Source organism: Oncorhynchus gorbuscha, linkage group LG08 (assembly GCF_021184085.1).
Source record: "Oncorhynchus gorbuscha isolate QuinsamMale2020 ecotype Even-year linkage group LG08, OgorEven_v1.0, whole genome shotgun sequence".
Taxonomy (NCBI): Eukaryota; Metazoa; Chordata; class Actinopteri; order Salmoniformes; family Salmonidae; genus Oncorhynchus; species Oncorhynchus gorbuscha.
This window is the reverse complement of record NC_060180.1, coordinates 62,719,760-62,735,953: the sequence shown is the minus strand read 5'-3', so window position 1 is coordinate 62,735,953 and position 16,194 is coordinate 62,719,760. Positions and strand designations below refer to the sequence as shown.

Sequence of the window (16,194 nt, the reverse complement as noted above, 5' to 3'; positions counted from 1 at the left end):
AGGGCCAGTCGATTAGATCATACAGGTCACAGTGGTGGGTGGTATAAGGGGCTTGGGTAACAAAATGGATGGCACTGTGATAGACTGCATCCAATTTGCTGAGTAGAGTATTGGAAGCAATTTTGTAGATGACATCGCCGAAGTCGAGGATCGGTAGGATAGTCAGTTTTACTAGGAAAAGTTTGGTGGCATAAGTGAAGGAGGCTTTGTTGCGAAATAGAAAGCATATTCTAGATTTGAGTTTGGAATGGAGATGTTAAATATGAGTCTGGAAAGAGAGTTTATAGTCTAGCCAGACACCTAGGTAGTTGTCCACATATTCTAGGTCATAACCGTCCAGGATAGTGATGCTAGTAGGGTGGGCAGGTGCAGGCAGTGAACGGTTGAAAAGCATGCATTTGGTTTTACTAGCGTTTAAGAGCAGTTGGAGGCCACGGAAGGAGTTTTGTATGGCATTGAAGCTCGTTTGGAGGTTAGTTAACACAGTGTCCAAAGAAAGGCCAGATGTATACAGAATAGTGTCGTCTGCGTAGAGGTGGATCAGGGAATCGCCCGCAGCAAGAGCAACATCATTGATATATACAGAGAAAATATTCGGCCCGAGAATTGAACCCTGTGGCATCCCCATAGAGACTGCCAGAGGACCGGACAACAGGCCCTCCGATTTGACACACTGAACTCTGCCTGCGAAGTAGTTGGTGAACCAGGCGAGGCAGTCATTTGAGAAACCAAGGCTGTTGAGTCTGCCGATAAGAATGTGGTGATTGACAGAGTCAATGGCCTTGGCCAGGTCGATGAAGACGGCTGCACAGTACTGTCTTTTATCGATGGCGGTTATGATGTCGTTTAGTACCTTGAGCGTGGCTGAGGTGCACCAGTGACCAGCTGGGAAACTGGATTGCACAGTGGAGAAGGTACGGTGGGATTCGAAATGGTGAGTGATCTGTTTCTTAACTTGGCTTTCGAAGACTTTAGAGAGGCAGGGCAGGAAGGATATAGGTCTATAACAGTTTGGGTCCAGAGTGTCACCCACTTTGAAGAGGGGGATGACCGCGGCAGCTTTCCAATCTTTAGGGATCTCGAACGATATGAAAGAGAGGTTGAACAGACTGGTAATAGGGGTTGGAACAATGGTGGCAGATAGTTTTAAAAAGAGAGGGTCCAGATTGTCTAGCCCAGCTGATTTGTACGGGGTTGGCCGGGGTTGGGGTAGCCAGGAGGAAAGCATGGCCAGCCATAGAGGAATGCTTTTTGAAATGTTCGATTATCATGGATTTATCGGTGGTGACCGTGTTACCTAGCCTTAGTGCAGTGGGCAGCTGGGAGGAGGTGCTCTTGTTCTCCATTAACTTTAGTGTCCCAAAACTTTTTGTAGTTAGAGCTGCAGGATGCAAATTTCTGTTTGAAAAAGCTAGCCTTTGCTTTCCTGACTGACTGAGTGTATTGGTTCCTGACTTCCCTGAACAGTTGCATATCGCGGGGACTATTCGATGCTATTGCAGACCACCACAGGATGTTTTTGTGCAGGTCAAGGGCAGTCAGGTCTGGAGTGAACCAAGGGCTATATCTCTTCTTAGCTCTACATTTTTTGAAAGGGGCATGCTTATTTAAGATGGTGAGGAAATTACTTTTAAAGAACAACCAGGTATCCTCGACTGACGGGATGAGGTCAATATCCTTCCAAGATACCCGGGCCAGGTCGATTAGACAGGCCTGCTCGCAGCAGTGTTTTAGGGAGCGTTTGACAGTGATGAGGGGTGGTCGTTTGACCGCGGACCCATAGCGGATGCAGGCAATGATCACTGAGATCCTGATTGAAAATAGCAGAGGTGTATTTGGAGGGCAAGTTGGTCAGGATATCTATGAGGGTGACCATGTTTACAGATTTACGGTTGTACCTGGTGGGTTCCTTGATGATTTGTGTGAGATTGAGGGCCTCTAGCTTAGAATGTAGGACTGCCGGGGTGTTAAGCATATCCTAGTTTAGGTCACCTAACAGAACGAAGTCTGAAGATATGTGAATTGATTGCCCCTCATCTATGGTGTCCAGGGCACAGCTGGGAGTTGAGGGGGGTCTATAACAGGCAGCAACAGTGAGAGACTTATTTCTGGAGTGATTCATTTTAAAAATTAGAATCTCAAACTGTTTGGGCATAGACCGCGTTGGCGGAGTGTGCTAAATCAACGAGTAAAACAAACTTAGGGAGGAGGCTTCTAATGTTGACATGCATCAAACCAAGGCTTTTTCAATTACAGAAGTCAACAAATGAGAGAGCCTGGAGACACACAGGGTCTGGGTTAACCACTACATCACCCGAGGAACAGAGGAGGAGTAGGATAAGGGCACGGCTAAAGGCTATCAAAACTGGTCGTCTAGTGTGTTGGGGACAGAGAATTAAAGGAGCAGATTTCTGGACGTGGTAGAATAGATTCAGGGCATAATGTGTAGACAGGGGTATGGTGGGGTGTGGGTAGACTGGAGGTAAGCCCAGGCACTGAGTGATGATAAGAGGTTGCATCTCTGGACGTGCTGGTTATTCTGGGTGAGGTCACCGCATGTGTGGGGGGGGGGACAAAGAGGGAATCTGAGGCATGTAGAGTGAGACTAGGGGCTCCGCACTAAACTAAAACAATGGTAACTATCCTAAACAACAGTATACAAGGCATATTGACATTAGAGAGAGACATAAAGTGAGGCATAAAGCAATCACAGGTGTTGATTGGGAGAGCTAGCTAAGACAACAACAGTTTAGACAACAACAGCTAATCAGCTAAGACAACAACAACAGGTAAAATGGCGATGAATGGGCAGAGAGGGTCGGTTAACTACACGCAGGGCCTGAGTTCGTGGCTAGGGCTGACAGATAAACAAGAAAAATAAACAAAATGGAGTACAGTGATAAATGACCAGTCCAGCAGACATCAGCTATGCAGCCAACTGATCATATGTGGAACAGGGAAGCCGCAGGGTAGTCGTTACTACCCTAGCACGCGGGAGACACGCCATTTAAAGTTAGCAGGCCAGTGTAAGTAGAAGCATCACCTCCAGGCTGTGTAAGGGCTATATGACCAAGACGGGGAATGATGGAGTGCTGCATCAGATGATCTGGCCTCCACAATCCCCCGACCTCAATCCAATTGAAATGGTTTGGGATGAGTTGGACCGACTGCAGAGTGAAGGAAAAGCAGCCAACAAGTACTCAGCATATGTGGGAACTCCTTCAAGACAGTTGGAAAAGCATTCCGGGTGAAGCTGGTTGAGAGAATGCCAAGCGTGTGCAAAGCTGTCATCAAGGCAAAGGGTGGCTACTTTGAAGAATCTGAAATATATTTGTTTAACACTTTTTTGGATACTACATTATACCATATGTGTTATTTCATAGTTGTGATGTCCTCACTATTATTCTACAATGTAGAAAATAAAAATAAATAAAAACCCTTGAATGAGTAGGTGTGTCCAAACATTTGACTGGTACTGTATCTAGCGTCATGTTTAATATATCTTAATCAGCTTATATGTCAATTGAATGCATAGAAATCCCTGCCTGGCTTCCCAGTTGACCACTTAGAGAGCACTGAGGTAATGCCTGATTAAACAGACCATGACTGGCATGTTGTGTGTTCAAGGAATAGAGACCAGGTTGTGATTGGCAGCACTGGGACAGGACTGTTAGAGGGTCATGTGTGTCACTGGGGTTATATTGAGGAGTCAGTGAGAGGCCTGGTGTTAAGCTGCACAGCAGGCTTTCACAAACATACAGCCCAACGCTCCCTACTGCTCCCCAGCGCTCAATAATTCAGCCTTTAGCTGAGCTCAGGCAGCACTCTCCCCTGGTCTAAAAGAAATGCATAGACACACAGAACCGTACACACACACACGGTTGAAGTTAACTCTGTCTTTCCTAATCAATCAAAATTATTGTTCCTCTCCTTCTCCATGCGAAATAAACCCTCCTGCCTCCTTGTTGATAGTAGGTCTGTCCGGACTAGTCAGTGTTTTCCTGCTCTGTTTATGCAGTTCTGTCCTTTCCAATCCTCTGTAATGACCCTGCTTGATGCTGAATCTGCTGCGCTGCACATTCTGTCCTCTCCTCTTAACTCTCATTCACCAGCTGTTGAGCAGAGTTAAACACACTGACATTAGAGCAGAAACTGTGGCTAAACTCAGGCAGGGAGAGATGGAGAAGAGAAAGTGTGTTTGTGTGATAGTTGTTCTAAAAACCCGGAGGACACTCAACAGGGCTGTGCTGCTTGCTGAGTCGCTGTTATGGACTCTAATTTCACAGGACAGTTTGAAAGGAAAGAAACAGTCAGTGAGAATTGATGCGACCTGGGATTCAATAGCCTGATCCCCGATCTGTTTGTGCTCTTTTGCCAACTTGTAGCATTGAGTGACAAGCAGTTGGAAAGAGAACAAACAGATCTGAGATTCAATAGTCGACTGGTTTAATCTACGGCCATCTCTAAAATCCCTTCATTAAATGACTCCATATCTCTCACTCAAAATAGACATTGAAGAGACGGAATTAATTTCTAGTTTCTAATTAAAACCGCTGATCCATTGATTCTGCAGGACTGCTTTATATCTCTGAATCGGAACTCGGTTAATGATTCTAACTACGGCTGTGAACGGTAATGAGAAGTTGATTGATGATTCTAACTATGGCTGTGAACGGTAATGAGAAGTTGATTGATGATTCTAACTATGGCTGTGAACGGTAATGAGAAGTTGATTGATGATTCTAACTATGGCTGTGAACGGTAATGAGAAGTTGATTGATGATTCTAACTATGGCTGTGAACGGTAATGAGAAGTTAATTATTCTAACTATGGCTGTGAACGGTAATGAGAAGTTAATTAATTATTCTAACTATGGCTGTGAACGGTAATGAGAAGTTAATTAATTATTCTAACTATGGCTGTGAATGGTAATGAGAAGTTAATTAATTATTCTAACTATGGCTGTGAATGGTAATGAGAAGTTAATTAATTATTCTAACTATGGCTGTGAATGGTAATGAGAAGTTAATTAATTATTCTAACTATGGCTGTGAATGGTAATGAGAAGTTAATTAATTATTCTAACTATGGCTGTGAATGGTAATGAGAAGTTAATTAATTATTCTAACTATGGCTGTGAATGGTAATGAAAAGTTAATTAATTATTCTAACTATGGCTGTGAATGGTAATGAAAATGGCTTAATGGTAATGAGAAGTTAATTAATTATTCTAACTATGGCTGTGAATGGTAATGAAAAGTTAATTAATTATTCTAACTATGGCTGTGAATGGTAATGAAAAGTTAATTAATTATTCTAACTATGGCTGTGAATGGTAATGAGAAGTTAATTAATTATTCTAACTATGGCTGTGAATGGTAATGAAAAGTTAATTAATTATTCTAACTATGGCTGTGAATGGTAATGAAAAGTTAATTAATTATTCTAACTATGGCTGTGAATGGTAATGAGAAGTTAATTAATTATTCTAACTATGGCTGTGAATGGTAATGAAAAGTTAATTAATTATTCTAACTATGGCTGTGAATGGTAATGAGAAGTTAATTAATTATTCTAACTATGGCTGTGAATGGTAATGAAAAGTTAATTAATTATTCTAACTATGGCTGTGAATGGTAATGAAAAGTTAATTAATTATTCTAACTATGGCTGTGAATGGTAATGAGAAGTTAATTAATTATTCTAACTATGGCTGTGAATGGTAATGAGAAGTTAATTAATTATTCTAACTATGGCTGTGAATGGTAATGAAAAGTTAATTAATTATTCTAACTATGGCTGTGAATGGTAATGAAAAGTTAATTAATTATTCTAACTATGGCTGTGAAAAGTAAATTGACAGCTGGTAAAAAATGGTCTTGAAATTATACCTGCACAAAACAAGAACAGTTGAATATTTTTGTACTGTATGACTTTAAAACAGATAAACCACTTACATATATTTCTATGACTTCAAAACACCAAACGTTCATCAAACAGGCTAGGTTTCCTGCATTCTCTATTTGCACTAGTCTACTATTTGCGCTAGTCTATTGCTAGTCTACTGTAAATTAAAAAACGGAATAGACGAGATAAACAGACTAGCCATAACTTTGCCACTACCAACAAACTGCAAGTAGTACGTTTGCCACGGGTCTCTTTAGGACAAAAGATAAACAACAGCATTTACTGATGAAAGAGCAAGCAACACAAGCAGGTGTTTCCAGGTGTGAGTCAGCAAGTCTCTGCTGCATATGCCTCCTACTGTGTTAGAGGTGAAAAGGGCATTGAACTGGTAAAGCTGGCAAAAAGCAGCACTCCAAAGCAGCACTCCAAAGCAGCACTCCAAAGCAGCACTCCAAAGCAGCACTCCAAAGCAGCAACCTCGCTGTTTTAATATAACAACTACCTTGGTAGGTTCCCATCCACATCCAGATGGATACACCGAGTTGAGTCTGCAGCTTTGCAAAAACTCTAAAATAGTTTGTCATCTGGGGAGGATCTCTGTATTGCTGGAACAAAGCCAGTGTGTCATCAGTAGTTCCTTTAGCTAATAAGATATCAACTGAGACCTGAAATTACTGCTGGGGTGAAAACACTGATACAGAGAAATCCTAAAATAATCAAATAGAACAAGATAAAAGCTGGATGCCCAGAAACTTACTGTGTAGCTATAAAACATTTTGGTAATGGAATTATTTGTGTGTAATTCTTCCCACCAAAAGAGCTTCACAAGCAGCACCACACACACACACACACACAAGCTAAATCTATAATTGCATCTCTGCAGCTCCCTGCTCTGACTAAGGGAAGCGTTCAGTAGAAGATCAGAGGAAGTGTTAAAAAGGCAGAATTTTCTACCACGTCATTCCCCTGATCACCAATTAACAACATAGAATCCCCACAACACAACTCCTTCAGCAGAGTCCTACAACAAGACTCATCCCTCCACTCACTTTCAACACCAACACACTGCAATCCTCACAACACAACAAGCCACTCCAGACCTTTTATTCAGCCACTCTTTTCTCCTGGATGGGTTTTGTCAGTCAGGTCTAATTAAGGATTTAAAGGGTCCTCCTCATTTCTTATTTACACATCCAACTCTGCTCCGCTCCCCGCCACCCATCTCTGTCTGGGTTAGTGGGGCTCTTCTAGCCAACTGACCTGGTTCCAGTTCCAGCCGGTTTGAACTGCAGCCACACTGATTGCAGCCAGTTACCGGAGTTTCTAATAGCCATCGATTTCCTCCCTGCTTTTCTCCCTCTTTTCTTTGACATGCTTTTATCTGTGACGCTGTCAGACAGGAGAGGGGGGGGGGTGTTCTCTCCAGCTTCTGTCAGATTTAATGCTCTGTCTATGAGATTGGTAGGGAAGGGAGGGTCTGTATCGTCAATGAATGTTGGCTAGAGAATCTCAAATGTTTGAGTTTGGTTTATAATGGAATGGAGGTTTGGTCTGCTTCTGACTGTTGTTGTGATGTAGTGGCAAATAATTGTATAACATGGATGGTAATTAGAATAGATATAGAACATTTATATCTCTGTGGGTAATAGTCTGTCTGAAAATTTTGAAACACCAAATCCTATTATTGAATACTGTGGAATAATCTTCAGTTATGTCACCAAATATTAATCTCTTATATTACCTGAAATGTAATTGGTCGACACTGGGTTAAGCACAACTGACATTTCAGAGGGTCTGTATGAGTTTAGGCTTAGCTCACAGTAAATATTAGCTTTAAAGTTACTATTAGCGATAGCCTATAAATGAAATTTCCATGACACTGTGTCATTTTCATTTCAGTCAGAGACCAGAGCAGACCATTGGTTCTGTCTCAAATCACACCCTATTCTCCGATTAGTGCACTACCTTTAAAAGGGTAAGGGACGTTGCCCTTAATTCATTTACATTTTCTATTCTATATCAAAATCAGACTACTGTCAATATAGCAAAGGGACTAGCCTGCCAGCAGGGCAGTTCCATGGTGACTACAGATCTCTTGTGAATGTGTGTCTTTAACATTGATGTGTAGTATTAAAAGTTGTGTCGTACATCACCAAAGCCTTAAAGCATGTGTACTACAGTACATCACCAGTGGGACAGCCATTTGGCAGCACACTCTCCTTCATAATCACTCCTAGCTATTGGGTGTGTTCGAGTAGTAAGACTAACGAAGCTGACTGTAGACGAAAGTCGATGAGTGAAGTCTGTGACAACCAAAAGTCAGAGGCGGTTGTGGTTTTCAAACAGCAAGGCTCAGATCTGCATGGCAGTGTTACTTTATAAATGTTTAAATAAAAATGTTCAATACTCCCATATCATACACTCACTGAATACATAACGTGTGTGCAAATAATTGGTTGGAGAGAGGTCTCAAATATAACTTTCGTTTGTAGCCCCTGTAGCTTTAGAATTTTGGCAAAGTTGGTTCCTGTTTCAGTCATGTCTTTGATCACGATCGCGTGGTTCAACTAAAAACACCCTAATGAGTGGTTGACAAATAGCGCCTATAATTCATGGACATTTTTACAGGGGTTGATACATTTTTAGTTAGAGCAAGTCAAGTTTCAAATTTTCAAGTTGAAATTACTAACTTTTTCAACCTTGAATACACTACAATTTGCATTTCTTGTTGTGCAGGAAAATTCTCAGCAACAGGAAAAGTGAATAATTATGTGGATTATAATTCATGGACATTTTTACAGAGTGATCAAAAATTTTCAAGTTGAAGATAACAGATCTGTAGCAACAAGCCCTCAGTCACAGCAATGAAACAATCAAGACGCACAGTTAAACTGTGATAATGCAAAAGCAAAGTGAAACATTACCTGTTGCAGATTGGTCCTCTAAATGTTGGGTCAAACTTCCGTGGTTCTCCTGAAGAAGAGACATTTCCACATTAGTCAAAGTGATGAAGTGATACGAAGAATAACGATACGAAACATGATTAAGCAGGTGTTAACTCAATGGCCGAACAGCAAGACCCAAAGCATGAATAGGTCCATAGACAAGGAGTGTAGAAACTCTGTAGGGGAGTGTATTGGTCTTTGAAAAATAAATTATAATAAGATTGAGAAGTTCAGGACCAGAGTTTGAATTGATTGATTTGACATTTTTTTACACACACACACACACACACACACACACACACACACACACACACACACACACACACACACACACACACACACACACACACACACACACACACACACACACACACACACACACACGCACACACACACGCACACACACACGCACACACACACGCTCCAGCCGGTGACGCCTCCACATACAATTTAAGAAAATCATCAAAAATAACACAATGCACCTTAAAATCTTATTTCCATTATGGTCCTTTTGGAGGAGGAAGGGGGATGCAGCAAGTATAGTTCCACTTGGTAGGAGATATGGTGTGTGGAGAGAGTAGTGTGTGGAGAGAGTAGTGTGTGGAGAGAGTAGTGTGTGGAGAGAGTAGTGTGTGGAGAGAGTAGTGTGTGGAGAGAGTAGTGTGTGGAGAGAGTAGTGTGTGCGAGCAACAGGTGAACCGCTTAAGAATCCGTCACTTTTTTTCCATTTTTGCCTAAAATTACATACCAATATCTAACTGCCTGTAGCTCAGGTCCTGAAGCAAAGATATGCATATTCTTGGTACTATTTGAAAGGAAACACTTTGACGTTTGTGGAAATGTGAAAGGAATGTAGAATAATAACACAATAGATCTGGTAAAAGATAATACAATGCAAAAAACAACCGTTCTTTTGTATTTTTTTTTGTACCATCATCTTTAAAATGTAAGTGAAAGGCCATCGTGTATTATTCCAGCCCAGGCACAATTTAGATTTTGGCCACTAGATGGCAGCAGTGTATGTGCAACGTTTTAGACTGATCCAATGAACTATTGCATTTGTTTCAAGACTGCCCAAATGTGCCTAATTTGTTTATCAATAACGTTTCAAGTTCAAAATTGTGCACTCTCCTCAAACAATGGCATGGTATTCGTTCACTGTAATAGCTACTGCATATTGGACAGTGCAGTTAGATTAACAAGAATTTAAGCTTTTGGCCAATATCAGATATGTCTATGTCCTATGAAATGTTCTTGCTACTTACAACCTCATGCTAAATCGCATTAACCTACGTTAGCTGAACAATCCTGTGGATGGGACACCAATCCCAAAGAAGTTATTAAGAGATTGAAGCAGAGAAAGAGTTTGTGATTCTGGGCAAAAAAATGACTTCACTGTGGGTTGTTGAAGGTGACTTTTCTGAGTTTGTGTATTCACATTTTCACTCAGGTGAATGAACTATTTTATTCTCCTCTCTGGTTTCTGTCATCTTGTCTGAATAATGCAGTTGGATTTTGCAGAGTCAGTTTTTTCCCCCTCCTTATTTTACCAGGAAAGTTGACTGAGAACACATTCTCATTTCTGGCAACAGCCGGTGGACTAGTTACAGGAAATTAATGAGCCATTTGGAAGCTGGGGATGATTAGGTGGCCATGATGGTATGTTTGGCAATTTAGCCATGACACCAGGGTTAACACCCCTACGATAAGTGCCATGGGATCTTTAGTGACCACAGAGAGCCAGGACACCCATTTAACGTCCCATCCAAAAGCCAGCATATTAGACAGGGAAATGTCCCCAATCACTGCAATGGAATATGTTTTTTGAGAGCAGAGGAAAGTGTGCCCTACTGACCCTCCAACACCACTTCCAGCAGCATCTGGTCTCTCATCTAGGGACTGACCAGGACCAACCCTGCTTAGCTTCAGAGGCAAACCAGCAGTGGGATGCAGGGGGGGGGGGGGGGTAATTGTGCTGAATGAGCAAAGCATTAAAAAAATATTCAGTTGATTGGCAGGCCACATTTTGTAGAAAGAGCACCTAAATTCAAGGTGCCTTTAAAATAACTACTGCCATGCAGTACCTTAACTACAGTATACATACTTACTGCTGTCCAGCTACCATCAAACTACTCCCCCGGATAACCAGCATCTCCAACAGCATTCATTCCACTGTGAAACAACATGAACCCTGACCCAAGATGGAGTAGGTAACTGAATAATCCACATTTCTCAAGTTTAAGTGAAAGCTTGTGTAAACTACAGTACAGTGACTCAATAACTGTCCCAGTTTGTGCATCGTCCCTCCAGTCTGCTAAGCAGAGGGAACAGAAATAGGCCAGATAGTGTTACTCTAATTTCTTATTTATGCCTCTTTCAGAAACGGTTAAATCCATAAGGGTATCAAAAGAGAAAAGGCCACTGTGGAGAGTGTGGGAGTTGATTATCAGGTTTTCCTGGCAAGGATCCTAGATCTCTTTGTATGTCACTGTGATCTTTTCAGAATATGAGTAGGATCAAGAGATATTCCTGACGTGACCTCGACAGACGTTCATATTCACAAAAAAACCTAACACGCTTTCTCTGTCCGTCTCTCCTCCTATCCATCTTAAAGCCACTCTCCCTATTTGCCTTTCTTATCCATCTCAGCCAGTCTCAATACCTCAGGCGTACCTTGGAGTGGCTGTCAGCACCAGAAATCGTTTTTTCTAGCCTAGTTAGCTGACCCCCCTGACCAAACTGCTTCGTGGGGGGGGGGGGGGCGGCTGCGCATGAGTCTGTGTGTGCACTTGCATATATATGTGTGTGCGTGCTTATTCATTTGTGTCTGAGCGCATGTGTGAGTATTCGTGCATGTGTGTAGAGAGAGAGCAGCAATATTGTGTTTCCCCCAGTCAGGCAAGACTACAGCGAAGAAGCACGGTGACTATTGATCGGATGTGCAGGTCCAAACCCCCGCCAAGTGCCTACTGGCTTGGCCCACAGACCCATATCATCCTTGGATTGATCTTTGTATGTGGCTGGGAAGAGAGCCTATACAGATTGAAAAGAGTAGCAGAAGCACCGCAACAAGATTTCAATTTCCATAATACAGTGCCTTCAGAAAGTCTTCACACTGCTCGACTTTGTCCACATCTTGTGGTGTTACTGTCTGAATTTCAAATGGCCTACACACAATACCATTATGTCAAAGTGAAATGACGTTTTTTGCAATTATAAAAAATGTAAACATTTTAAGCTGAAATGTAAGTGATTCAATAAGTAGTCAACCCCTTTGTTATGGCAAGTCTACATAAGTTCAGGTGTAAACAAGTCACATAATAAGCTGCATGGACTCACTCTGTGCAATAGTGTTTTAACTTATTTTTGAATGACTACCTCATGTCTGTACCCCACACATACAATTATCTGTAAGGTCCCTCAGTCGAGCAGTGAATTTCAAACACAGATTCAACCACAAAGACCAGGGATGTTTTAAAATGCTTCGCAAAAAAAGGCCCCTATTGGTAGATTGGAAACATTTAAAAAGCAGACACTGAATAAATATACCTTTGAGAATTGTGAAGTTATTAATGACACTTTAGATGGTGTATTAATAAACCCAGTCACTACAAAGATACAGGCGTCCTTCTTAACTCATTTGCCGGAGAGGAAGGAAACCACTCTGGGATTTCACCATGAGGGCAATGGTGACTTTAAAACAGTTAGAGTTTAATGACTGTGTTCGGACAAACCTGAGAATGGATCAACAATATTGTAGTTACACCACAATACTAACCTAATTGACAGAATGAAAAGAAGGAATCCTGTACAGAATAAACATATTCCAAAACATGCATCCAGTTTGCAACAAGGCACTAAAGTAATACTGCAGAAAATGTAGCAAAGCAATTCACTTTTTGTCCTGATTAGAATGTGTTATGTTTGGGGCAAATCCAATACTACCCATTACTGAGTACCACTCTCCATATTTTAAATCATAGTGGTGGCTGCATCATGTTATGGGTAAGCTTGTAATCGTTAAGGACTGGATCATTTCTCAGGATAAACAAAGAAACGTAATGGAGTTAAGCACAGGCAAAATCTGGTTCAGTCTGCTTTCCACTAGACACCGAGAGATGTCCTTTCAGCAGGACAATAACCTACAAGGCCAAATGTACAGTTGCTTACCAAGAAGACAGTGAATGTGCCTGAGTGGTCAAGTTACAGTTTTGACTTAAATCTGCTTGAAAATCTATGTGGCTTCCTCGTGGCTTGGTTCTTGCTCTGACATGCACCGTCAACTGTGGGACCTTTTATAGACATGTTATAGACATAGACATTTTATAGACAAAACATGTACAATCGATTGAATTTAGCACAGGTGGAAAAAGTCAAAGGGTCTGAATACTTATGTCAATAAGGTTTTTCAGGTTTGTATTTTTTATACATTTGCAAACATTTCTAAAATCTTGTTTCCACTTCGTCAATATGGGCTATTGTGTGTAGATAACTGATGAAATCATTTATACCATTTTAGAAATAGTCTGAAAAGTAACAAAATGTTGAAAAGGTCAAGGGGTCTGAATCTTCCCGATGGCACTGTATCATTGTGTATTTATTCCTCCTGTTATTCTTTTATTGATCTTTTTGTTCTCTCTGCATTGTTGGGAAGGGCCGTAAGTAGTCTACACCTGTTGTTTACGAAGCATGGGAAAAATAATATGTCATTTGATCATTTCCTGGTATGGACGCCATGTTGTTGCCAAAAGAAGACATCACTGTTATACGGCCTTATGATGAAGATATCAAGTATCATGTCCCCTCTGTCTATAGGCACGTTTGTTCAGCAAAACCCTCTCTGCAACACAGTAAATGTGTTCAGTGCTGAGGACTCAGACCTAGTAAACACACCCAGTCATTCAGGCCCTGCATGGCTCAGGCTGTGTCACACAGTGTAACTCAGTGACTTTAATCCTGACTCTTCTGTAACAATCCCATTAGCAACACCATGGCAACAATCTGTGCTGGTGTCTCCTAAATCCCTGTTTAGTTTGGCCTGCCGCACTTGTTTACATTAGCCTTATGTTCCTCAGTACAACACACAAGTCAGAGCTACAGGTCAAAATGGAACAAGCAAGGTCTATAGGCCAAGCTAGGTGAGACTAACAGGGGTGTGAGACACACCAGTCTTAAACATCTTGATAAGACAGTGGACCTTTACAGCCAAGGGAGGTGACAGTAAGGCAGGCTTGCACAACAAGGTCTTCAAGTGCATGTTTGTTTACTTACAGTGATGTATTCGTAGATGTCCAGATCCCACTGCTGCCACCAAATGTAAGACAGTGGACTCTATCTTACAGGAAGGCCTGTCAAGTTACAGTACTTCAAGTTAGTATTTGGTATGAGTTCCCTCTCTCAGTTCTCCTTACCTACCTGCTTTGAGTCTCCCCACACCTCACGCACCACACGTTCCCCAGCACATTAACTACCAGGAAGTCACCCGGGTTTAATATTGCTTTAATTCCCTGGTCTACAATAAAAACACACATTAGGACTATTATTGCATGTCAGGGGCAGCCCAGAGGAATTTCAAAGCGCCAATGTTCCTCCTGCAAGCAGATTGCTGTGTAGCGGTGTGCAGAGAGGATGATGAGGAGGAGTGGAGTGGTTCTGCTCTGGGCTGGCCAATCTCATGGTCAGACGCTCACAGTCAAGTGGGTGCTAAGGGTTCTCACAGCTAAATGGTCACGGTCAGATTGACCGTGGGTGGAGTTGTGTGGTTGAGTGGTCAATTGAGTGTAATGAGATGTGTTGACTGTAGCGCAACAAGAGTAGAAGTTGCAGTGACACAGCAATTTCTACCTGGCGCATCACAACACACAGGTGCTGTAAAAAAAGAAAAAAGAAAACGTTTTGTTGTTGCATTCTTTCAGTTAAAAACATTTCCGGGACATAAGCCTCAACGTTTTTTTCTTCACAGAAGTGCAGCTCCCAATACTGTGGTTGTTGTTGTTGCGTTTCATGGTCAGGAGGAGTTAACCAAGCGAGTTAACGGTCGTGAAGGCCACAGGACACGCTGTCTACGACTCAGGGCTAACAGATGTCGTTGAAAGTTAATGAATGAGGGAGAGACATTGACTTTCACTACATTCCTCAACAGCCATTTAAAAGATGTCCGCTTGTTAATTAATGTGTAATAGCTAGCTTTAAAGTGCCAATTACTGAAGTTGGAATAGATGCCCAACATCTCGAAGATAGCTTTCACACATGACAACATTCCAGGTAGGCCTAATGAACATGTAGCACTTTTATCCCAGGTCTTTTACCTGAGACACTGACGATAGGACGACTGCAATGGCTCAATGCTACAACAGTAAAACCCACTTACAGCTAGCTTCCTTCAGCGGAGATACAGAGAGACTTGATATTGTAACAAAGACAGAGGAAGCTTATTCCAATGTGTTGGTCTCCCCTCCCAGTACAAGCAGTGATAGATTGAGGTGCTTTGTTCCAGACAACCTGAATCACACACCAACACCAAGCGTCAACGACTCTCCACCTACAGAAGCCAGATGGGCTCATTCAATCATAATAACACAGTGAGGTAGAGGAAAAACACTTAGTCCTGTCTTGGCTGTCTCCACTTCCGGCCCTCTGAAATACATCACACACACACACACACACACACATTGAGATAGAGACAAGGAATGACATGTTGAAAGGTGTTGCTGTACTACCATGATCCACTCTCAAATATTGTCATCAATCGACAATGTCTCTGTACTTAATCAAAGAACTGAAATTGGAACATTACGTTTGCAGTTCAATGGTTTGTTTGCTTGGAAGCTTTGTTGGTAATGGATCAAAAACTAGCTTGTTGTGGAATCTGCAATAGTGGAGGAAATTAGTGTAGAATTGCTATGGGGAGCTTAAAACACAAGTAGTCGAATAGTGGAGGTAGTAGAAATGACAGTTATAGAGACACGACTGAATAGAATAGTGCTTGGTGGTGTTCACATTCCATCAGTCTCAAGTGGCTCCATGTAAAAAGTGTGATTTAGCCATTATAAACTGTTAGCCACCATAGACCCTTTCCCCTCTATTTTCTAGTGTCTTTACAAGTACACTTTCTCAAGTGTGAATTTAGAGCAGGTCTTGCTGTGTAGTATATAGAGTGTGATACACCCAGCTGTGTTTGTAATAACACTTTTCCTTTCTCCTGCACCAAATGTGAGGGAATATAATGCTGTCTAACAATTCATTTTACATGGATGGTAACAGTCTCTCTTCTCATACTGGCACAGGACGTCTTACACATTAATAACAGAGTTTCGTCTCTGCTGATTTGGGATCTTATCG

The 16,194-nt window shown here is 41.7% G+C and overlaps 1 protein-coding gene across 4 annotated transcripts in view; it reads right to left on the bottom strand.

Annotated features, from left to right (window-relative positions):
- Positions 1-16,194, bottom strand: part of LOC124041952 (choline transporter-like protein 5-A) — a 54,280-nt gene that overhangs the window by 14,842 nt on the left and 23,244 nt on the right. For all 4 annotated transcript variants that reach the window (XM_046360155.1, XM_046360156.1, XM_046360154.1 and 1 more), the window contains exon 2: positions 8,833-8,881. In XM_046360155.1, the coding sequence (XP_046216111.1) occupies positions 8,833-8,881 (49 nt within the window). The remainder of the gene's footprint in view (positions 1-8,832; positions 8,882-16,194) is intronic.